Source organism: Lactuca serriola, chromosome 5, assembly GCF_051521515.1.
Source record: "Lactuca serriola cultivar US96UC23 chromosome 5, Lser_US96UC23_V15, whole genome shotgun sequence".
Classification (NCBI taxonomy): domain Eukaryota; kingdom Viridiplantae; phylum Streptophyta; class Magnoliopsida; order Asterales; family Asteraceae; genus Lactuca; species Lactuca serriola.
Genome location: NC_136412.1, coordinates 291088004 through 291113351, shown reverse-complemented (window position 1 = coordinate 291113351; position 25348 = coordinate 291088004). Strand labels below are relative to the sequence as shown.

At 31.3% G+C, this 25348-nt stretch overlaps 1 protein-coding gene across 1 annotated transcript; it reads left to right on the top strand.

Moving 5' to 3' along the window:
• The first annotated feature begins 6215 nt into the window (after window positions 1-6215).
• LOC145050627 (protein FAR1-RELATED SEQUENCE 5-like) lies at window positions 6216-15665 on the top strand. The gene is made up of 6 exons (XM_078998848.1): window positions 6216-6513; window positions 12965-13111; window positions 13233-13965; window positions 14033-14211; window positions 14384-14952; window positions 15225-15665. Exons 1-6 carry the CDS (start codon window positions 6216-6218, stop codon window positions 15663-15665), a joined length of 2367 nt encoding a protein of 788 aa, XP_078854974.1.
• Window positions 15666-25348: the final 9683 nt, after the last annotated feature.

The window sequence follows — 25348 nt, the reverse complement described above, 5'->3', positions numbered from 1 at the left end:
GTCGAGTGATGTAAAATATGAATTTAAGATAGAACGATATTTAGCCTTAGCGATCTAAATGAAAGTCGTAGATTTCGTTAAACCGAGAGCGTGCATAAAAGGAACGCCCAAATCTGACTTCGTATGAGGAAGTTATGATTTTTCTAAGTTTTGACTTAGCAGTATGCAGCCCAAATACTCGATTTGAGATCGAGCGGTTTTTTAGCCGAAACAATCTAAATGAGAATCGAAGATCTCGTTGTTAGTAGCGAAACGATGAAAAGTTAGGCGAGAACGGACGTCAGACGAAGAAGTTATGAATTTATAACGAAGTTTTTCTGTCCCGGCCTTCTAAAAATAAATAATAAAAATAAAAGTCAAAATTAGCCGACGGAGTATAAATGAAAGTTGTAGAGTATGGTCTGACCTTCGCGTGGATATAAAGAACGTCGAAAACGGAGCTCGTATGCGAAAGTTACGCAATTTAGAAGTTCGACGAGTCAATTACGCCCCGCGTAATTGAGTACGCCCCGCGTACTCAGTCGGATGCAACTTGTCTGACCAATACTCGAGTGCCACCAGTCGACGCACGCAGTGACGTCAAAGTACGCCCCGCGTAACCGAGTACGCCCCGCGTACTGAGTACGCCCTGCGTAATTTGAGATTACGCCCCGCGTAATCCCAGACCCTCAGCCTATAAATAGAACTCGAAATCAGCCATTTTCTCTTGTTCAAACTCTTCCCTCTCTCTAAGTTTTGCCTCGATTTGCGTGCCAATCATATCCCGAAGCCCCGGTATCATTCCCGAGCCCCGAAGCAAGATCCGAAGCCCCGAGGATCCCGAAGAGCGTTATTCCCGAGCCAAAGCTTTGCCCGCGAGGAGTTCGATTTTGGTGAAGATCTTCCAGATCTATCAAAGTATACTACTTCTATAAGTCGTAGTGCTGTCGGATCATCTTCTGATCAAGTGAGTGTATAGTCCCTTTTCAATACGCGATATTATACAAGTAATTTTTAAACGTATTTAAGAATACGGGATGTGAATGTGTAGTTATTTTCTTTCCAACGCAATATTATGAAGTATTTAATATAAAATACGTGCAACGTGTAAATATTTTGTGGTTATATGTGTGAGTGTATATTCACTCTCTTCTATCTCATAGATTTGATATATTCTCTATGAAATACGTGTTATGTGTGTATGCCTCATCTGTTATGTGGAATATGTATTGATTAAAGCATGCTATACAGGTTTTATAAACAATGTATAAAAATGTATATTTTTTTATCTACTAATATGTTGGGTAGAACATGGGTAGATAATTGGTGTGAAATAAACAGATGAGAGGCCTCGGTGTTATTGGTGTTATTCTAGTCATTCAGCAGAGTATGGATGACGACCACGGACTATTCTAGACTGTCCTGTGGAACACTAGCAGGCTCATTACCTATAGGTGTTGTGAACGACGTGTTCACCGGTGTACTCTATCCCCCACATGGTTGCCTTTAGGACACTTATTGTTGAGGAAGCCCCTCTGCAGTAATGTCCGTCCCGATGAAAATCCTGAAATAAGTTCCTTATAATAGACGTTATTTTTAGGAACGTAAGGTGAGGATAACGGGAATGGGTAATCGGGTTTATTGTTGAATGTTGTAATTAAATATAATTATTGTGGGTTTGAAAACCCTATATGCTCACCAGGCTCCCAAGCCTGACCCACTCAGTTGATTTGTATTACAGGAAGTGGCGCAAGAGCTTAAGATGGGCGAATCATCAAGTTGTTTTTGTTTACAAGTATGTATATGTATATATTTGTTGAACGACTTGTAATGTTATCGTTTATGCTTTGTGATCTGTATCGGAACATGACATCCCGACTTTTGATTTATGAAATGAAATCATATTTCTATATGAAATGTTTTGATAAATATTTATTTTATCATGTTTTGTTTTTGGGAACAAATTCCGCATCTCTTTTAAAATCAAACGGATTTACTCTGAAAATGTTTTAAAAAGCATAAATGAAATCGGTCTTTTCTGGCCGAGATTATGGGGATGTCACACCTTTTTCCCTCAATGAGAATAAGAAACCCATCCCGATCTCATACCTGTCCCTGTCCTGAATACCTGTGCTAGATTCAACTAAGTCTTCGCAATACATGAGATTTAAAGGATTCCCGATCCTTCTTACTCATTAATAACCAACTGTTGAAAACCTATTTCTGGTCCGTGCGAGTGTTCTATTACCAGCCCAAACCCCAAAGACCACACAGCTCCTAGAGATTAGACAAACACCTCCCAAATCTCAGCGAGACTAATAATCTCAGACGCCTTGAAATGATGTCATACTTATATATTGAAGTCCAATTAACCGATGTCCAGACCCAAGTCTCAACGGTAGACCACTTCCCTGGTGCTACCAAAATTCGACCCGAGCACAATGGCTAAATCACCAATCCTGTCCGTAGACCTTCAGCATCATGTCCCTGAACCAATCTTGGCTATAGACCCATATAACATTGAACGCTCGAAACCAACAAAGAGGGAAACAACCCTCACTAACCACCCTGTAACTCATGGTATACGAATGACATATGATAGTGTTTAACGGTATAATCCAAACACAAGTAGGGTAACAAACCCAAAGATACACTTACTAAAACCCTCGAAACGAAAACTCCCACGTGCAATTTCCCGCAAGAACTATACTGAATTCGGCCCTGCTGGCCTCTCAAAAGTTGACTCGAACTCTTGGGTCCCTTTCTGGGACCCTCCAATGTATGCACCTGATCTGATCCCCTCTTCCCAATGTGATCCAAATCAATTCATGCTCTCGAGCTCTAGAAATCATATCATTTAGGGTGTCGTACCCTGGCACACTCAACAGCTCAATCGTTAACGGCTGAACTACAATAGTTGGAGAAATCCCTGCTCTAAACCGGGCTACTAACCATCCCCAAGACATAGTCTCTAATCCCGAAAGTGAAATAGATCGCACAATCAATCCTTGCTGCCTGATACAAGAGATCCAAGGCGAACTCAAAATCCTGGCAGTCCTTCCGTTACCTGGCTCACCACCGGAGCCGGGACCAAACCATGGTCCTTCTTCATGTGTGCTCATCCTCGTCTGGCAAAGCAGCTCTCCCAACTATTAGATCATAACCAAGAATTCCGCTTCTTATCAGCTTCTTAGATTCTCCACGACTCTCACTGATTCAAGAATGGATCCTGTGCTTTCAGTAGTACGGGCCAATACTACCTTCCACACTTATCCATACTTTCCTCAGCAATCCTCCTGAATCCTCTAAGTCACCTACCCCACTAATGCACCAAATATCCGTTAAACAACAACACAATATCCACCGTAGTGCCTTATAGTCTCCCCCTAGGTTCCTAACCTCACTGAACCGCCCTACTAACTCACTGGAGCATATCCTAGGCTTTCCTAGGTTCCCAACCTCACCCTACCATCAGCTGCTGAAGAACTCCCCATGATGCCAACCATTCACCTACCGGATATCATCATATCCACTTAGTAGCTGACTCCCATCACTAAATAGTTCCAAAAAGCACAAGGCAAGCAACATTCGTGCAGTAGCACTTCGATCCAAAGAACTGCCATTAAACATTCCGCCCAAATATTGCAACTTGCGTTGTCCACATCCATCCATCCTCACTGTCAGTTGCCTCATGCATGCAAATTATACTCAAAACATGAACTAATAGACTGTTGAATAATCGACTATACCCTAGGACCACAACCAGACAAGGAACAGGAAATAAGGCCAAATCAATTATTCTAAGGCTATAAGATCCTAACCGTATACAATTTTAAAAGCATACACGTAGCAGTTACTAATACCAATAATCATTCTCATCCTAGCATGACATCAAATATTCCTAAGGCTACAAGCACCACATATCAGGCCAACCTATTGCTGACTACTCAACACTACATCCAAGACTACCAGCTCATACGACATATACATGCATCTCTCCTAGCCTTAACTAGCATGTGATTCACATATTCATAATCAAATCATAACATACAACATATGTGGGTATTCTGGGAAACTTACTTGAGCTCGGTTGATTGCGTGCACCACACCCTTTCTTGTCTTAGAAATTCTATACTTAAAAACATTTCCTTTTGAAAGCTTTACAGATCCTCCGTTTGAGTTCACACTCACCTTAAAGTATGTCCGAATCCCTCAAACCAAGGCTCTGATACCAATTTGTAACGACCCAAAAATTCAAGGGTAAAAATTTCATTTTTAATTTAGCTAAAACATTGATAACATTTATTTCAAACATTTCACATCATCGTTAAGTAAATCATTTATCAGAGTTCATCCCAAAATCATTCATTGCGAAAATCATAGGTGTGTGCATTGTAATCAAACCGAGCTCTTCATTTCCAAATCGATGATACCTGAAACAATAAACAAAAATGTAAGCACGAAGCTTAGTGAGTTTTACAAAGCATACCACACACAAAATCCACATATCACATATCCTGTTAGCTATAAAAGCTACCTGCAACACATAAGCTAAGAATACAAAAACCTGTAAGGATGTCGTGGCCTCCCCCAGGGTCTTACACCATTGTGTCATGGGCTACCCCACATGGTCTTTACCTAGGAATTTCGTGGGCTACCCTACATGGTCTTACATCCAATGTCATGGGCTACCCCACATGGTCTTTACCAAGGAATGCCATGGGCTACCCCACATGGTCTTACATCCAATCTCATGTGCTACCCCACGTGGTCTTACATCCAATGTCACGGGCTCCCCCGGGGTCTTCCATGCAATAACACATAATCACATAGCATATAAAATCACAGAATGACTAACACATAAACCATAATCACATAATGGGCTGGCCTTGGTGATTAGACCCATGGGTATGCTGAGAAGACTTACCTGGCACTGTTGAAGTCTCGCGGATGAACTTGAAGCTGCTGGTTGACAGATTCCCGAGCTGCCAACATCAAACAATACCCAATTAATAATTGTGTTCCAATGCATAACCACAACTCCATAATTGGGGTAAAAGACTACATTACCCTAACACAACCTTATTCAGTCCAAGGCCCAATCCAAAGGCCCAAAAGTCAAACCATGGACCAATGTCCAACATATGGCCCAAATTTTCCAAATTGGGCCCAACCTTTACATGGTATCATTCAAAGGCCCAACCATTTAGTCCAGTCCAAACATTTGGGATTTCTAATGGCCTAATATCTCATGATTATAAAGGCCCAATTATGGCCCATCTATGGCCCAATTTTCCAAATTGGGCCAAAACCTTAACATGGGCCTTACCTTAAAGCCCATTAAATTACTATAGTCCTTATGATTGTTCTTAGATGGCCCATCAATATCCCAATCATCAAAATCCAGAAGAAAGGCCCGACTCAAGGCCCAAGTGAAATTAGGGTTTCATATAAAATGACAATTCGGGTTAAGTGTTTCTCACTTAACCCATTAAGGACTTAATCCATTAAGTCTACTACTCTACTAGATAAATCATATGGTGTGATTGGGCTTAATATATAGTCCAATTCCAATGGCCCAAAAGTGGGTCCCAATAAGTCCAAAGCCCATAAATCCAGTATTAGGGTTTTCTAAACCCAAATTAGGGGTTCCAACCCCATCTTAGCCTAATAGGCCCAAAACTAAATCTTTAAGCCCATTAGGGTTTCCTTAGGTCAATTAGGGCTTCATTGGGCCCATTAGAGTTTTAGTACCTTTGTCCAAACATCCCAAACGAGCCATAAAACAAAAGAGGCATACCGACACACGACACGACGGTCGGTGGCGGCAGCCCCTACCTCACGGTGGTGGTTACGGGTTTTTCATTGATTATTTCCACAAGATTACAACTTTACAACAACACTCAAACACACACACTCACATAAAATAATACACACATATACAACCGAATTGTGGCGGCAGGTGATCAGAGGTGTTAGCCACCACCTCACGGTGCTGGTGTTGGCTCACTTTTTTTCCCATTTACACAAAACACACACACACACACACACATTCTCTTAATGAAATACAACAGCCGTGCACACACACCTAAGTACATACAAAGCACGCACACAACCACCCTCCGTTGTGGCTGGTGGTAACGGATGCAATCAGCGGCCCAACGTAAACGGAGAGAGAGAGAGAGAGAGAACGTCAGTCACGGTAATGGGTTGTCCTGGTCGTCACAGTAACGACCATGATGCAGTCGTCGGTCTTTGAATTGGCGGTTATCCATCTTATCGTCGGTAGAGCAGCAATGAAAGCATTCGAGCGGTGGCACACGACGGCTATGGGGTGGAAGAGAAGTGAGGGTAGTCGGGAAACACCAACAACAACATCGTCTTCAACGGAAGTGGGCTGCGGCGATGGCGGCTTCACACATTTAACCTTCAATAGCCTGACATCCAAACTTTCTGACTTGTCGAACCCTAAATCGCTGACAACAATCATGGCGGCAACGTCCTGGTGGTTCATGACCTTGACAGCGGAGGGAGGTTATGGCGATGGAGGCTGGAGCTTAAGGTGGTGGCTCCCGCAAGCTAGGTTTAGGGTTAGATGCACATGGTGACGGGTTTTAGACTATATACCCTCCTCACAAAACTTTTCCCCCTTATTACCATATTTGGTCCCTCCTTCTTCCTTTTCTTTCAAATTAAATCCAAACATTACCAAATGGACCTTCCATGACGAACTCTTTTCAAATTAAGTCCAATATTTACTCTTTAACCCTTGTTTCCATAAATTCTTTTATACTAGGTCCAAATGATACCAAACAGCCCCTCTTCTTTCAAACCCTTTCCAAATAAGTCCCTTAACTACACTTTATCCCCCGAAACTAACATTCCAATAATTATTACTTGATTTTTGAGGCAATAATAATATAAAATAATAATAAAATTACTTCTCGAGGTTTCAGATCCATTAGTTAATTACTCTATTTTAAACGGGATGTTACATAACCATAACAAAAACTATAAAAACATTAAACCATATATTATATTTAATTTATTAATGAGTAACTCGCAGATAGAAGTCATTCAAACGATTGATATTATGCAATTATAATAGATGTATATATTATCATATAATTCAAAATAGTCAATATATTATATCCATTTAGTATACAAGTTATTATATCAAATTTAACAACAATGTTATTTTTCTATTTAAAAAAAACATATATTTGTAAAGATTTCAACTATATAGGTCTTTTTGCGCAACGCGCGGACATTTGCCTAGTCTTACATACTTATAAAACTAGCATTTTTTCTTGAATCTCATACATTTGAAACCCCCTTTTTAACTTCCTCAAACCACATTCATTTGAAACCCCATTTTTTAACTAATGGAACTCAAAAGTATTCTTAATTATGATTTAACACTCAAAAGTTTTATAACTTATATTATGTTGAATTAGCATTTAGTGAAAAGTTTACTATAAAAAGGCCAATGTTTTAAGAAGACATGCATACAAATCATATACAAATTTTAGAAAGAAATCAAACTTAAAGGTTTTTGTATTGGGTTGAGGTCTTGTGACCACTTTTGGAGATATGCTATTATATCAGAGCTTTTAATTTGTAATTTTGTTATACTAATTCGTTTTTATATGTTCTTCGTTTTTGGATTATTGTAAAACAATCGTTGTATATTGTGGTTTAATCATTAATATATTGATCATATGTTATATAGGGTGATGTCGAAAATATTTAATTAAATATTTTAAATATGTTTTTTTTTGTTTTTTAATTGTACCGTTTCAAAAAGATAATTAATTAAAACTCATACATATGTTATACTTTCCATCTCTCTCTCTCTCTCTCTCTCTATATATATATATATATATATATATATATATATGTTATACTTTCCATCTCTCTCTCTCTCTCTCTCTATATATATATATATATATATATATATATATATATATATATATATATATATATATATATATATATGTCAAAACACTTCAACCAAAATTCATTTTAAATCTAATATTTCAAATGCTTTTTAATAATGATTGTAAAAATTTTAACATGTGTTACTTAATTGATTGATTAATAAAAATATTAATGTTTTGAAACTCTGAACTTTTAAACTTATATTATTTAATTTGTTAGTTAACTAAAATATTTTTCCTACATACAGACAACATTTTGATGTTTGGTTAGTCACATTTGTTTATGTAATTAGAAAGCAAGGTGTACGTAGAATGACTACTTCAATTTCACATAGGAATCGATATCACTAGAGAGGTATGTTGTTTTTAACCGGTTATAGGAGATCCATATACTCTTTTTAATTATTTATATTAATGCTTAATAATATCTATTTTATATTCCTATTTACCTTAATTTTTTAGGTCCAAATTATGGAAGATGATTCTTGACGCATTAACATAAAGTCAAACGTACGCTTTGTAAAATATGTAACTAAAATTAAATATCATGATAAATAATCCACTTATTTTAAAACTCTTGATGACATTTATGTATAATGATATATTTTATATGGCTTCATTCTTAATTTCAATGTTTAATATTTGAAAGTTCATATATGAAACCTTGGATGTTTTGGTGTAATATAAATAGTGTAATACAAAGTTTATTAGTTCAATATTGTTTATTAATAGCTCATTCAAAACAACTTATTCTTATTTTGTCCAAAAAAATTATCGGACATAAGAAAAGTAGATATATTAATGTTATACAAAAACTTATAATATATATTGGATATTATAAAAGTAAAAGTAAAGTGTATAAGGTATGGACTATATTAGATAGTATCAAAATATACGTTGATGGATTTGTATGTTATTTAATAATTCAGTTAATGCCCAAAACATGACTAAAAACATAAATTTCAACATATTTCAATTATTTTAACCACATAAATGCATTCTTATGCAACGCGCGAGGTTACACCTAGTATATTATAAAGGAAATATTTTTTTTTCTTTCACCGCAATCATTTGAAACTCTCATTCATTTTTCTTTTCACCACATTCATTTGAAACTTCCATGACTTTTCAATTTCTTTCTAATAATGATTATAAGTTGGTTAATAAGATTAAATAAATATCAAGCGTAAAGTTTAATCATATATAAACTAAATTTCTATATTAAAAGAATATATCTTTACTTCTATTGATAAAGTTATGTTTTTTTAACTTTTTACATATGATACTTAATTTATTATTTTTAATATATTGTTGAATGTAAACCATTATCATTTTAAAGTTACAACTTTTGAACAGGCTGTATAAAATATTTAGATTATAAAGTTAAATATAACATTACACGACCAACTTAAATATAAATTTTTGTTTTACTTAAACAACCCAAATAATATTTCGTAAATATTTAAAAGTGATAAATTGTAGTGTCTTTCTAATAATGATTATAATTTGGTTAATAAGGCTAAATAAATATCAAACCTAAAGTGTAATCATAAATAAACTAAATTCAATTTTAAAATAATATTTTTACTTCTACTTATAAAGTTATCTTTAACTTTTAAGATATTATACTTAACTTATTAGATTTAATATGTTGTTGTATGTAAACAGTTATCAATTTAAAGCTACAACTTTGGAACAGTTTGGATAAAAACTTAAACTATTAATTTAAATATAACATTATAGTGTCAACTTAAATATAAGCTTCAATTCCGCTTAAAAAAACTCAATGAATATTTTGTGAATAGTTAAAAGTGATAAACTGTAGTGTTAAATGCAAAAACTAAATTATAATATCAATTTAACTAAAATATTTCCTAAAGATATTTGTATAATCGTTAAAAGATTTAAAATAAGTAGCTTAAAATAACTTACAATAACAACAGTTAAAAACAACTCTATATAAATGATTATTGTTACCTTTAAAATAAAAAAAAAAAAACAATGTCTGATGTTTTAAATAATTATAATGATAGAAATTTAAATGTTAAGAAAATAAATTATAAAAAAGTAATTAACAATAACAAGAACTATAAATAACATTAAGTCATATATTATATTTAATTTTATTCATGAGTAACTCGCGGGTAGAAGTCATTCAAACAGTTGAGATTATACAATTATAATAGATGTATATATTATCATCTAATTCAAAATAATCAATATATTATATCAATTTAGTATACGAATTATTATATCAAATTACCAACAATGTTATTGTTATATTTAAAAAAAACATATATTTGTAAAGATTTCAACTATATAGGTGTTTATGCGCAACGCGCAGACATTCGCCTAGTGTGTATATATATATATATATATATATATATATATATATATATATATATATATATATATATATATAGAGAGAGAGAGAGAGAGAGAAATAAAGAAGTAGAGATAGAAAGATAGATTAAAGACAACCCTCATGAGGATTTCGGCTCTGTCACTTATAAACAATTTTGTTTACATAAAACAAATCTTCAAAATTTTGTTAATAGAAATATGAATCTGACTGATAAATATACAAACATTAATCTTATTTATGTTCTTGATCAAACCTGTAACTAAGCCATTTATAAAATCAATGGTGATTGTAAACGAATTTCGAGAGATCAACAATAGATGCTAGGATTTACTTAGAGAGTGAAGCAAGTGGCGGATCGAACCTTTGAATTAATCTTTTTTTGATGAAAATCCAAATCCAAATCCAATATTACCTTATAGTTGGATATGGTGGTGATTCTGAAGATAGAAACAATGGCGGTAGTTTAGAGAGAGAGAGAGAGAATGAGATAATCAATGGTGGTGGTGATGTTGTCTTAGAGGTACGATGGTTGGTTGGTTGTCTCACACAAAAAAAGAGATATGAGCGATGATGGTGAAATTAGGCAGAATAGATCGAGTTGTTTTTAGATGCAAAATAAGAGAGAGAGAGAGAGAGAGAGAGAGAGAGATTTAAAATAAGAAGAAGGAACATAATCAAAGGAGGTTGGGAGGCGGTGATTTGCGAAGATTTAAGGTACATAGGGATTAAGTTATGTCAAATTGAATGGAATCCAAAATAATCAGTGCTGATTTTAAGGAAGGAGATTGCTATCAAAATTATGTTCCTAATACAATTTCTGATTTATAGCATTCTTAGTTGGAAAATCTTCATCTATTTGTATCAATTTTGAGCGGGAATATGAGAGAAAAGTTTAGGAAAAGACGCCAACTGGCAAAGAACACACGTTGTACTCAGCTTCGCTCTCTTTCTATGTCTCTTTCGTCCCGATTAGTATCTAAACCCACCATTTTTTGGATAAGATAAGTGGTGGGGAAGGATCTGGTAGATGATTTTTTGGACGTATGTAATTGGAAGTAATAGGAGGCGGGATCAGACAATAACGTTACCCCCCTCTGGCACGTATCACAATATTGTCCACTTTGGGCCACTCGGCACGAGGACTTCCCAGGGGGTCACCCATCCTGGTACTACTCCCACCCGAGCACGCTTAACTGCAGAGTTCTTATGGGATCAGATGCCCTCACGGCTTTAAAACGCGTTATGATAGGGAGGGTATCCACACCCCTTATAAGGAATGCTTAGTTCTCCTTCCCAGCCGATGTGGGATCAGATCTATCCCACTTTCACCCTACTATAAATTTTATATATGTGTATTATTTAGTAAATATTATTTTAGTGTTCTACTACAAATTTTATATATGAGTATTAATTTAGTAAATTCTAATGTGAATATTAATGTATGATTATTCATATAATCATTGACGAATGATGATTAAAATGTATATATACAAAATTCATAACAAAATAATAATCTAAAGTAGTGTTCTCACATTCTCACTTTATTTGTTGTTCGAACTGTACCATATATATATATATATATATATATATATATATATATATATATATATATATATATATATATAGGGTTAGGTTCATGTGAGACGACCTAATTTTGTGAGACCATGAGACGCAAACCCAACCACTCATTTTATAGATAAAAAAACATTTTTAAACTGCAAAATAACTGAAAATTTTCGAAAAAAGTTTTCAGATATTATTTCGTCATTTATATTTTCAAAAAAATAAAAATAAATAAAAAATACCTTTTTTTTACATTTTTTATTAAAATATTTTATATATATGACAAATCTAGTAGAATATTCTAACATTCTAAAAATCACATTAGAATATTTACAGTGTAATATTCTATTAAAATATTTCACGTATTTTTCAACAAAAATGAAATTTTTTTTTAGGTAATTAAAGTGACGAAAATAATAATTAAAAAAATTTGGATTTTTATTGTTATTTTGCATTTTAAAATTATTTTTAGATTATATATATATATATATATATATATATATATATATATATATATATATATATGGGTAGGTTATTGCAAAAATACATAAAAGATGCGAAAATACAATAACCAATCAGAAAATGACACATCATTAACCTTTATTATTATTATTATTATATCATTAAATTAAATTATAAAGGGTATAAATGTCATTTAAAAAGTATTGTAATGCACGTTTTCTATGAATTCGTACTAATAACTACTTCATCATAAACTGCAAACATATTAACCGTTAATAAGGCTATTAACCAACATATCCATGATTCGCCAATTCAATTTAACCAAATCTTGATGAATCGAAATACTCTAAAAAAATCTTAGTGAAAGAAAAAAGTTGAATTTTCAAGAAGATATTCTTACATCGACAACAACTGATTATCAAAACTTAGCAATTGAAAACTCGGGAAGTGTATTCAAAGATGCAGACAAGTTTTCAATCTGTTTTAACTTCAATTGATCTTCTGTGAATTAATATCAAACATTAATATAGAGTTTTATTACAAAAAAACTGCATACTTATTTTAACTCAGTGTTCAATTAAATAATATATTGATGATTACATACAAACAGATACGATATTTATGTTCAATAACATTGCATAATTTTTTTTCGCAGAATTTTTTTATGGAGATGGAGTCGATATTTATGTTCCAACTGCTGGAAAAGAAATACAATCATCAATTGATTTCAGCATTGATGAATCAGAATCATACAATATTTGTTTAGGTGATCAATCAGAAACATTAATCACATATTATTCAGGCAAGCATTCAACCTTAATATTAAATTAATATATTTTATTAGAATAACTGCAAATTTCATATATAAACAAAACAAATTTATCCTGAATGAGACGATTTATATCATCTAAATGTTGCAAAAGAATTGATTCCTAAGGAAAAAGATTCTTTTCCATCATTGAATGAAGCAATTGAAATGTACCGAAAGTATGGGAAAGCTGTTGGCTTTGGAATTAGAATGGGAACTTCAACTTATTATGGAGATTATACTCTGCGAAAAAAAACATATAAGGTGCAACAAGTATGGTCAACCAAGGAAAATAAAAGTATTGACACGTTGACATCAAGAGGTCTGAAAAAGAAAGAAAGAAAAAGTTATCATAAGGTAACAGGATGCATGGCAATGATAGGTTATCATAGAGATCATAAAAGTGATACTTTTACAGTATACAAATTTCAAGCAGTACATAATCACCCACTTAATGATTTTGATCAACAAAGCATTTGTAGTAAAATCCATAAGCTTACAATTTGTGATCAAGAACTTATTGTGAAAGCTTCTACTTTAAACATTGGAGCTACAAAAGCACACAAGTTACAAGCAAGTCTAAAAGGAGGCTGCGATAATGTAACTGCATCCAAGATTGATTACAAAAATTTCTGGAGAGATTATATGAATATAGTTGGACCTAATGATGCTCAATGTGTTGTGGACCAGTTGCAAATTCGAAGAGATAATTATCCAAATTTCCACTTCGAATATAAGCTAGATGATAAAGTACTAAATGTTATGTTTTGGACAGATAAAACTGCTAAAGAAAATTACTCTAAGTTTTCTGATGTGATTTCAATGGATGCAACTTACAGAACCAACAGGTACATTTCAATATAATATTTATATTTATATTAAAAATTAAGTTATATGATATAAGATACTTTACAGGTACAATATGATTTTTGTTCCTTTCACTGCCATTAACAACCACAACAATACAATCAATGTCGGAGCTGGACTCTTATCGGATGAAACAATAGAGTCATATACATGGTTGTTAAGAGCTTTTCTTAAAGCACATGGACAAATTCCTTCCATGATTTTGTCTGATATGGATCCGGCTTTATGTACGTCCATTTCAAAAGAGTTTCAGGGATGTAGACACAGGTTATGTATGTGGCACATCATGAGCAAAATACCTGCCAAAGTAATTTACTTATTAACTATGTAGTTAATAGAATTTTCAAATTTAACATTGTATACTAACAACTTAATAATTGGAATTGCATATTTGTTCAGATGTAGTTGAAAATACAGATTTCAAGAAACAATTACATAAAATTGTTTGGAATATACATCTTGAACCAGCAGAATTTGAGAGTAAGTGGAACTTAATGTTGGACAAATTCAAATTGAGAGAAAATAAATGGTTGGATGACATGTATAATAAGAGAGACAAATGGATTCCTTCTTGCTTTAGAGATATTCCTATGTGTGGTCTTATGAAGACAACATCACGATCTGAAAGTTCAAATTCTTTCTTCAATGTTTTCTCTAGCCCATCCAATTTACTTGTGAATTTTATGTTTAACTTTGACACTGCTATTGCAAAGCAACGTCATGAACAAAAAAGATTGGATATAGCTTCAAGAAATAGTACTCCTCATATGATTTCTGCAAATTATCCATTGAAGATTGAAAACCATGCATCCACTATTTATACTAGAGAGGCATTCATTAAAGTACAAAAGGAGATCAAAAAAGCATTCACTTTATGTTTCCAAAAGACATCGTTAATAGTGAATGAAACTCAAGAATGCACAATAGTTTACAAGAACCACAAAACTGGAGAAAGGCCCCATTTCAAGGTTTAAAATTATTTAACATTATATTTATTTTCTATTTCTATTTTTTAAAATTTTTATTATAAATGAAATTTGATAAAAAAAAGAATAATATTATAGGTGTTTTTTAATGAAGGAGATATGACCATACACTGTTCATGTAAGCATTTTCAGTTTTATGGAATTCTTTGTTGTCATTGTGTTAGAGGTCTCTTAGACAATGACATTTTCAAATACCGGAAAAATACATTCTTGATAGATGGAGAAAAAACATTGTGGATGTTTCTTATCAAAAGATATTGCATAGATGGGGAGTGGGCAACACTGAAACTTCAAATCTTTTGCATGAGGCGTCATATTTTTATGAGAAATGTGTCGATTCGGTGTCTCATGATCTTGGGAAATTACAAGAACTGGTACAAAGTTTGAAGACATTAAGCATTGAGTGTGAAAAGAATGTTGTGACTAAACCAAATACAAATCCAATAAAAGAAATTGTTGAAAATGTTGTTGGACTCCACATTCCAAATGAAATTGACATTGAGGCACCTAGCGAGATAAGAACTAAAGGTTCCGGAAAGAGAAATAGAATGCAAAGCTCTGCAGAAAAAGCAATTGCAAAATCTCTTAAGGTTAAACGAAAATGCACAAGATGTAATGAATTTGTCAATCATGATAAAAGAAACTGCCCCATCAATCCATCCAAATTGCTTATGCCTTTGAAAAAACATCAGTAGAAAACTTTATATTATGATTTCCTTATGTAAACTTATGGTAAATCTTTGCAGATATTTGTTTGATCATACAATTTTAGTTTCATATATTTGAATGTGTTACAATGTTTGATTATTATGTTATCAAAATGATGTTTCTGTTACAAAAGGACAATTATGCCCTTCAATCAAAATACATAATGTTTTCTTATCAAAAACAAAATCTGAAAAAAAAGCTTTGTATAATAAAATAAAAGGTTTAACATGTGTGTTGTGATGTATAACCTATAGATAGATAAAATTGTGGAACTTCATTTTTAAGGATTTAATGCAGGAGCAATATGTACAAACATGAAATTTTTATACCTTTATGTTGTAAAAAAAGATCATTATCCAATATAAAAGCACAATGCAGTTGTAAAATGGACCAAAATGCCCTTAATACAAGTATTGTACTCATTAACTATCAAACGGACAAAAAAAATATACAAAATAAACAAAAATGAATAAAAAAGTGATGCAGGGGCAAAATGGAGGAAATTACACTTTTTAAAGGTAATCTATTAATTTGATATCAAAAGAACAAAAAAAAATACAAAATAAACAAAAATTAATAAAAATAAATTGAAAAAAATAAAAAAAAAAAACCTAAATATTCGAATATCATAAATTTCTGATTAAAAAAAAGGGCAAATTTTCTTAATTTCACTTATTTTATTAATTTTATATTAAATTGATGATTTGGTCCTTTTATAATACTACATTACTTATTTCACTTTTAAAAGGATTTACACAAAATATAAAAGATTAGTGCAGGAGAAAAATGGACAAATTTACCCTTCTCTCGAATAATAATATATCCATCAATACAAATAATTTTAAAATATTATATTTTAATAAATTAATTAATAAAATTATTAATAAGAAAAAAATATATAGTTAGTTATAATATAAACAGTGTCATTGTAATTAGAATATAATCTAACAATTGAAGGATACCAAAATATATTTATTACTGATTATATTTCCAACATTATACATTGCACCGAATATATCGATAGTATGATGCAAAATATAACCGTCATTATTAGACATAACATAAAAAGAGTCATTGAAAATAAGGCTGGAGGGAGTGGTGCCACCGAAACAGCACTCCCTCCCTCGCCACGTAAGCGCCACGTCGGATTTTACCACTTAAGTGTGGTTTCTTGCCACACCAAGGGTGTGGTGCCACAGTTCTAGTTTTATTTTTTTTTTGTTTTTTTTTTTGTTAACTATTTTAATTTAATAAAACTTATTTTTTAATAAAAAAAAACATAATTTTAAAAACATAATAGTTCATTAATTAAAAATACAAATACCATACATTACTTAATTTTAAAAAAAAAAAAAAAAAAAAAAAAAAAAACCTAAAAATTTAGAAAAACAAAGTAGAAACAAAAAACCAACAACTTTAAAAAAAACACACTAGAAACCATTAAAAACTTGCAAAAAAAAAACTAGAAATTAGCCACGATTCATGTAACGGTTTTTCACTTCCTCCTTCATCGCCAAAACCACTTCAAGCTCGGCCCCGGTCATATTCGACGTGTCCATTGCTAGTATTCGCATGTCGCTCTCCCTTTGTTTCCGAAGCTCTCTTTCAGAAGCAATTTTCAAAATCTTGTCCATTCTCTCTTTTATATCCTTCATGTCGGTTCCCATTTCTTTCAAATCATCTGAATCCGACGCTTTGCCTTTGCCTTTGCTTTTTGATTTGTCTCTTCCCAATGGTCGGGAAGGTGGTGAAACTGGAACAGGTTCATCTTCATTCAGATCAAACTGAACACGAGCATCTGATGTAGTGTGGTCGGACTCAGATGTTCTGTTGCGTTTTGACCCACTGTCGATATGTTGGTCAGATGTTTTGCTACTCAGCCATTTCCTGTTATCTTTCAAAAAATTCCAAACTTCAAGAAACTTGAAAGCCTTCAGATTTTCTTTTTGATACACTTTCAAGGCTTTCTTCAAAATGACTTCATCACTTTCTGACGTTTCATGTTATTCCACAAGTCATTAAACAACATGACTTCCTTGTTCATCTTCCCCCATTTGGAGTACACTTGATGTTTTGAACGGTATTCTCCATGGTTCATTCCTTTATGGAACCTGTGTAAAACGTGAATCCAAAAGCGGTCATGCTTTTGGTCTTTTCCAACCGTCGCGTCTTTTGAAATATCGATCCAAGATTGTGCCAACACCAACGCTTCCAAAGGTTCCCAACATCTAGCCTCCGCCTTCTCTTTTCTTTTATTTGTTGCTCGAGTGGGCTGAGTTTCTGTAACGAATTCCGGTTCAGAATCAGAAACGACCGTTTCTGGTTGTGTTTGTGTTTGTTGCACAAACTCGGGTTGGGACAAAAAATCAAATTGATTAAAATCCGGGTCGGGTTGTGGAAAAGAAGGTGGTGTTTGTGGATGTGGTTGCCCTGGTCGTTGTGGAAAAGAAGGAAACATACCGCCATAGTGGTAATACGGAGGTGAGAAAATCGGTTGATCAAATGAAGGTATTGGGGTGTTGGTGTTTCTGACTGGTGTTTTTTCTTTGCTAGGTCTTTTGGAAGAAGACATTTTTTCAAAAAAAATTGGATAAAATGATTGTATTGATATGTGTTTAAAGGTTGTGTAAATGTAAAAATGATAAGATATGTATATATAGATGGAGTAAAAGGTTAAAAAAAAAAAAAAAAAAAAAAAAAAAAAAAAAAGTTAAATGGAACGAATCTTTGAACGGTCAAGAAAGGAACAGCCAATCACAAAGCGCGGTCTTCAAAGGCCGCAGTGCAGTCTTGACCGCCCCAAACCGCACCCTGGGGGCGGTGTTTCTGTCCCACGTGGCACGAGCGCGGTTCCAAACCGCAGACGACACCCTCTAGTCTAAGATAATATCTTCTATTTGAACGATTCTAATGATTATCTAATATAAAGTAAAAGTATTATCTAAGCCTCCATAACCGCCAATATCAGAAACAATAAATCTGATTGACAACCCAAAACAATATTCAAAAACTACAATTATTTCTTTTGATTACAATTACTTCTTATATATCCAACAGCTCCACATCTTCTTCCGTTATCAAAAAAACTAAAGAGTTATAAGATTTGCATTCAATGGATCTTCCGTTATCAAATTCATTTTTCGTTCTAATTCCTTTCGCAGTCTATTCTTTTTTTTTCCTTTTGCGAATTAAACTTTTTTTTTATTTGAACGGGCATCCAATATAGCTTTAAACGCAAACATCGAATAAAAACCGAAACTGCAATCGATCAATTCTAATTTGAGTCAACCGAACGTTAAAAACTAAATTGGTCCACTACGTAGAGTAAGAAGTTACCAACTGAATTCAAATTTCAAATTTGATTATCCAGAATAGCTGATAAATACATTCAAAAAATATATATTTACAAGTATACCCTTTAAATATTAGAAAATAATATAAATTACAAAATACATGTGTCAAAAATTGAATGGTTCTCGCATTTTTGCATGATATATATATTTTCGTATTAACCTATATATATATATATACTATCTTATTATACAAACCTTACTATTTCTAAAAATAGATTTAAGACGTCCAAACCTTTCAGCTGAATGTACAAACATTTATCAACAAATTACAAACAATGCATTAAGTACAAATGTAAAATTAATATTGAAACATTCAAACCTACATCCTTATCTTACCCGATGTAGATGATTTAAATTTTAAAAAAATCATATTCTTTGACTAGAATGAGTCAACATGGTACAATCCTTAAAACATAATATACAACAAGTTTATGTAATCATATCTTATCCGTGAATCAGTCAACAAATGTTAAACCAACCTTTTCTCAATTTCAGCTTTTAAATTTGTCAAAATCAAATGAATCGGTTAGATCAAATCTGACTTCTTGAATGAGTTGAATTGGGCATTATTGTTTCAAATGAATCTTATCGCCCTTGTTATTAAGGTGTTATTGTTTTGACCTGACTCATTCTTTATCTCGCTGTTTCCCCATATCTCGGCAGATTATCTTCATTGTTCATATAAAATTGAAGACACATCCAAATCAGTGCCTCTCCATCTGTGATTATCACCTAAACATCCACCGTCCAGCAATAAGAAGTCATTTTTGCGTTTGGTTCATCAGGTCTATTTATTTACTGATTTTGTATTTTTTTGTTTAGGGCAAACTAATTTCTGAAAGAAAGTTAATCGCACCCGTCGCTTGGCGCGGGTAAACGGCTAGTATATATATGGGAAAACTTCAGAAAAACCCAACGTATTATTATCAAATATTTAAAAAAACCATTATTTTATTTTTTAATGCACTAAACCATTACATTTTCATAAATTCTTATTTAAGGTTTTTTGACCTTAGAAAAACCTAATACATTTTCATGAGAGGATTAAGAAAACCATTATATTATTTTTTTAGTTTATATAAACCCTCATATTTTTTTAAAAATTTTTTAATCTAATGAATTGTAACAATCAAAACATTAAGAATCGATTACCTAGCATTTTCGGCTATCTAGGGTATACCGAGCTCGATGCCTTAAATGATACATTTTAAAAAAATATAAAGGTTTTAATGTACAAATAAATAAAATAGTGGTTTTTTTTTAAGACTTTGATGAAAATATGTTGGGTTTTTATAAGGTTTTCCCTATATATATATATATATATATATATATATATATATATATATATATATATATATATATATATATATATATATATATATATATATATATATATGAATGAGTTCTATGGAAAACAAATAACTAGGGCAACATCTACCGGAACCAATAATCAAATGACACGTGTCCATTTCTTTATTCACAAGTAATGTATTGTGGAAGTTATTGTGAAAGTGATGTGCTGTCATGTTTTCATTGGTTCAAATATGTGTTGCCCAATCATTCATTTTCCATATAACTCTTCCCTATATATATATATATATATATATATATATATATATATATATATATATATATATATATATATATATATATATATATATATATAGAGAGAGAGAGAGAGAGAGAGAAAGAGAGAGAGGTAGGTTCAAATGTTTCTCACATCTATTGTGTGCTAGAATGCACCAATAAGAATTGAGTAAACATTAAATGTATATTAAATGATATCCATATTTATAATTCCTTTTTAGAGAAACTAATTTAATTCGTCATTAATGTCAATAATAATATTTTTTCAGAATAAATTCGTATATAAAATAATAAGAGTATATTATAGGAGAACGAGAGTATATATTCTACTAGAATACACCCTCATTCTTCATATTCCATACAACTTTATTGTATTTTAACTGAGTGAGTCCTGAAATAATGTTATTGCTGACATAAAAACCTAGATACGAATTCATTATGAAAGAATGTTATTGTTGACATTAATGACGAATTTAATTAATTTCCATAAAAAGAAAATTATAATTATGGATATCATTTAATATACATACAATTATGGAAACCATTTAATATCTATCATTATTTAATTAAATAATAATATAATTTTACTAAATTCCTATTGGTGCATTCTAGCACACAATAAATGTAAAAAACACTTTAACCAAGTCCTATATATATATATATATATATATAGATTCAGGTTCATTTGAGATCATTCTAATTTTGTAACTCCGTGAGACCAAATGTAAAAATAATTTTAAAATGCAAAATAAATGGAAAAATCCAAAAATTATTTTTTTAAATATTATTTTCGGAACTTGAATTAACTAAAAAAATAAAAAAAAATCATTTTTTTTTTAAAATACGTGAAATATTCTAATAGAATATTACACTGACATATTCTAAAAAATAATTTTAAAATGCAGAATAAATGGAAAAATCTAAAAATTTTTTTTTTAAATATTATTTTCGGAACTTGAATTAACTAAAAAAATAAATAAATAAAAATAAATTCCATTTTATTTGAAAAATACGTGAAATATTCTAATAGAATATTACACTATACATATTCTAAAAAATAATTTTAAAATGCAAAATAAATGGAAAAATCTAAAAATTCTTTTTTTAAATATTATTTTCGGAACTTGAATTAACTAAAAAAATAAAAAATAAAATAAAAAAAATAAAAAAAAATGTTTCTTACGGTCTCACAAAATTAGGCCGTCTCACATGAACCTAACTCTCTCTCTCTCTCTCTCTCTCTCTCTCTCTCTCTCTCTCTATATATATATATATATATATATATATATATATATATATATATATATATATATATATATATATATATATATATATATATATATATCGTCTTTTATGTTTGTTTTCTCTTGCGCCTTATTTTATATCTTTTATTCATCACAAAAATAGTAATTACGTATGACTTCTATTGAATTGGAAACGACATATTCATAAAACATCTTTTTGATTGATCTTATAAAGACGTCCCGCACACGTTTACATACAATAATTGAAGACCCATAGTCGACTATGTAGGACCACTAATTGTAATATTGATTTTCTACGTACTACTTGTATTATGAATGGTATGTTTTTTAATATAATTATAGTTCTATGAAGATTCATGTATTCAACTATAATTAATCTTGAACACTAGCTATTACATGATATAATGTTTTCGTTTTCATAGTTGGTGACAATTGACAGAATCTTTCATGAAAATGAGACTTCTGCTATTGGAAGACTTTACATTGGAATATCCATTGATTGGTTTGAACTGAAGCTAAGACGTAATCAATATTCACTTTAGTTGCTAATTGACGAGTGTTCGATCTTCCTATTATAACTTTTATATACCTTAACCACTATGGGTATAAAATGTTAAGATTTAGCAAAGCAATTTAGGCATACATGGGTTTTTTGGAAGTTTTTTCAAAATGAGAAAATTCTTAAAATTTGAATTTTTTTTTAATTGAAGTAGCTTTTTAAGGATCTCACTAAATAAGAAGCTCTTAACTTTTTCAATAATTTGGTGGGTGTTATGGATTTTAAACAATTATAAAAAGATAACATATAAAAACCATAATAAAATTATAAAAACAAAATTAGTGGACCCATAAAAAACGAATTAAAAAGCTTTCATATGTTTTAGATAAAAAGAATTTTTTATTTTTAAGATTTTACATGGAAAAATCCACCGAAAAAACTACTACGTATTTTGTAGTAGATGCTCTAACGAGTTGCTTGAGTTTGGGGCGATTAACTTACGAGATATTAACAAAAAAAAGAACACCAGAAAAGTATTTAATCAGAAATTAAATATCATTCTATTTTTTGTTTCTACACATCCTCTTACCTAATAAAATGCTGACATATGTAATATTTAATGTTCATTTAATGATATTTTGGGATACTAATATTACACATATCATCATTTAAATGGATTGAGGATTGGTAGAAACAAAATGTAGAAAGATATTTAATTTATCTTAATAAAAATAGAGAAATTAAATATCCTTCTATTTTTGTTCCTACAAATCTTAATACCCAATTAAATGATGACATGTGTCATTTTAGTATACTAAAATATCATTAAATGAACATTAAATATGACACATGTTATTATTTAATTGGGTAGGAAGATTTGTAGGAACAAAAAGTATGAAAATATTTAAATTTTCAACTAATTTTATTGAGTTTAGGGAAATGATCTCTTAGTCTAGAACACCCCATTCCAGACATACCATTTTGGATTTCGTACTACACCAAAGATTTCAGACTAACTTGCTATTCTGGATTTCAGACTACACCAAATATAAGTTCCCTTTTCCGCCATCAATATTTAAATATAATATTTTAATGTCATCAACTTCTAACACTGTCATTAATTGAACTATGAAACTCAGACCAACCCTATTATTCCCACTACTACTTTATTATCACACTCCCACTCACATAACTATTTATGAATTAACCAGATTCACCTACATCAGATTTAGTATTTATTTAAATATGTTAAAACCATATCACATTTCACACCAAAATCATCCATTATCTCGATTATCTCATGTAACACCCCTTTTTTTGAACTTGTAGCAGTAAATTGAGGTGTATATATCCTTTAAAAAGAGTTGGTCGTATAATAATAACTCTTGTATATGTTGGTAAAATAGTTCTATGTACGAAAGGTCATATTGTTTTAGGAAAAATTGGTGTGACTTAGTATGTTGTGTTGTTAGCCAATAACCAATGTTTGAGACTTTGAAAATGGGATCTAATAAGGTCTAAATGATAATCCTTGATCTTGAAATGTAGTTACGATAATGTACAACGTCTGAGGGGAAGAATCGACTAAAACATAGTCTATAGGAGAAAGATATTGGATGTCAGATTATAATTGAGTAAGGAAGTAGATTGCTAAAATAGACAAGATAAGGCAAATCACGGCCGTGTTTTGGAAAGGATGAACATGATTTGGTGTCAAGTTGACTAAAATATATTAAAAAGGGAATAAATGAAGTAAGTTTCTATATTAATCATATTAGACCTAAGAACCAAAGTGTTCTTAGAAAAATGACCCTTATTTGGGGTTGAATCCTCCAAGACATGAATAAAAGGGGTATGTTAGCTTCACTTCTTAAAACATTCCCCACCCTTCCTAGAATTTCCCATAGTAAGGAAAACACTCTTTGGAGGTCTGTAACACAAATTTGAAAATTTTGCAAGTCCACTTAAAATAAGGTATGTTGTTTCTTTTTTTGATAATTCTTGCTTGATGACTCAATTGAAAGAATATTATGAACTCTAGGTGTTATGTGTTGCTATATAAGGAAGATTTTGTTAAATAAGAACAAGTATGTTGTAGAATACTTGTTTGTTAGCTTTAAACTCCAAGTAAACACTTGAAATCCTTATTATGGTAAATTTAGAGATGACAAGTTAAACTCTAACTTTGAGAAAGTTGTTAAGAACATGGAATTCTTGTTGTAATGATTTGAGAAGTGTTGAATTAAGCCCTTAGTAGGAAAATTACTTGGAATTTGGAAGTAAGCTAATATGCTTATTTATGGGCAAAATTTTGAAAGAAATAAACTTGTAAGTTCAAGCTCACAAATATGGATTAAACGTATAAACTTGTAAGTTCAAGCTCACAAATATGGATTAAACTTATTATGAAAAAGGTTAGAAGTTCTATGAAAATCTACTTTCGACATACAAAAACATTACTTATAAACAACTTATCGAAACTAACTTCGAAACTCTGAGACTGTCCTAACAATTGAATATTGCTCTTCAACATTTGTAAAATACATTGCTTCCATAGGAGATGTATAAGGTTTGTCATGGAACAATATTCCTAATATACCAAACTCATTTTGCATGTCTACATTGATGTGTAATGTCATATTGTACAAAAATACAAAGTCGTCATTTTAATAGTCGGTAAAAAAACCAAATTAAAACATAAAAGAAAAAAAAATTACGATTAAAGAGTCAATAAAAAATTCTAGTGAAAATGAGTGGAGACAATCGATTATTGAAAACAAAATTCAAATAAACCCGATAATAGCCGTTAAAAATGATCAAATGAAAAAAATTATGAAGTTTAAGTATCCCCTATAAAAAAAAATTAATTCTAACTAGAACGGTTCATGATTATTTCTTTTGAGTTTTTCAAAAATTTTCTATCCAAATGATCACGTTAAATTAGTATTAACAATATAATCATTTTC

Excerpts from the sequence above, each read along its gene's own strand:
- LOC145050627 (XM_078998848.1), top strand. The coding sequence starts at position 6,216 with ATGATGCAGTCGTCGGTCTTTGAATTGGCGGTTATCCATCTTATCGTC. Across the intron at positions 13,112-13,232 it reads ATTAATCACATATTATTCAG|AATTGATTCCTAAGGAAAAA; the intron begins GCAAGCATTCAA and ends ATGTTGCAAAAG. Across the intron at positions 13,966-14,032 it reads GCAACTTACAGAACCAACAG|GTACAATATGATTTTTGTTC; the intron begins GTACATTTCAAT and ends GATACTTTACAG.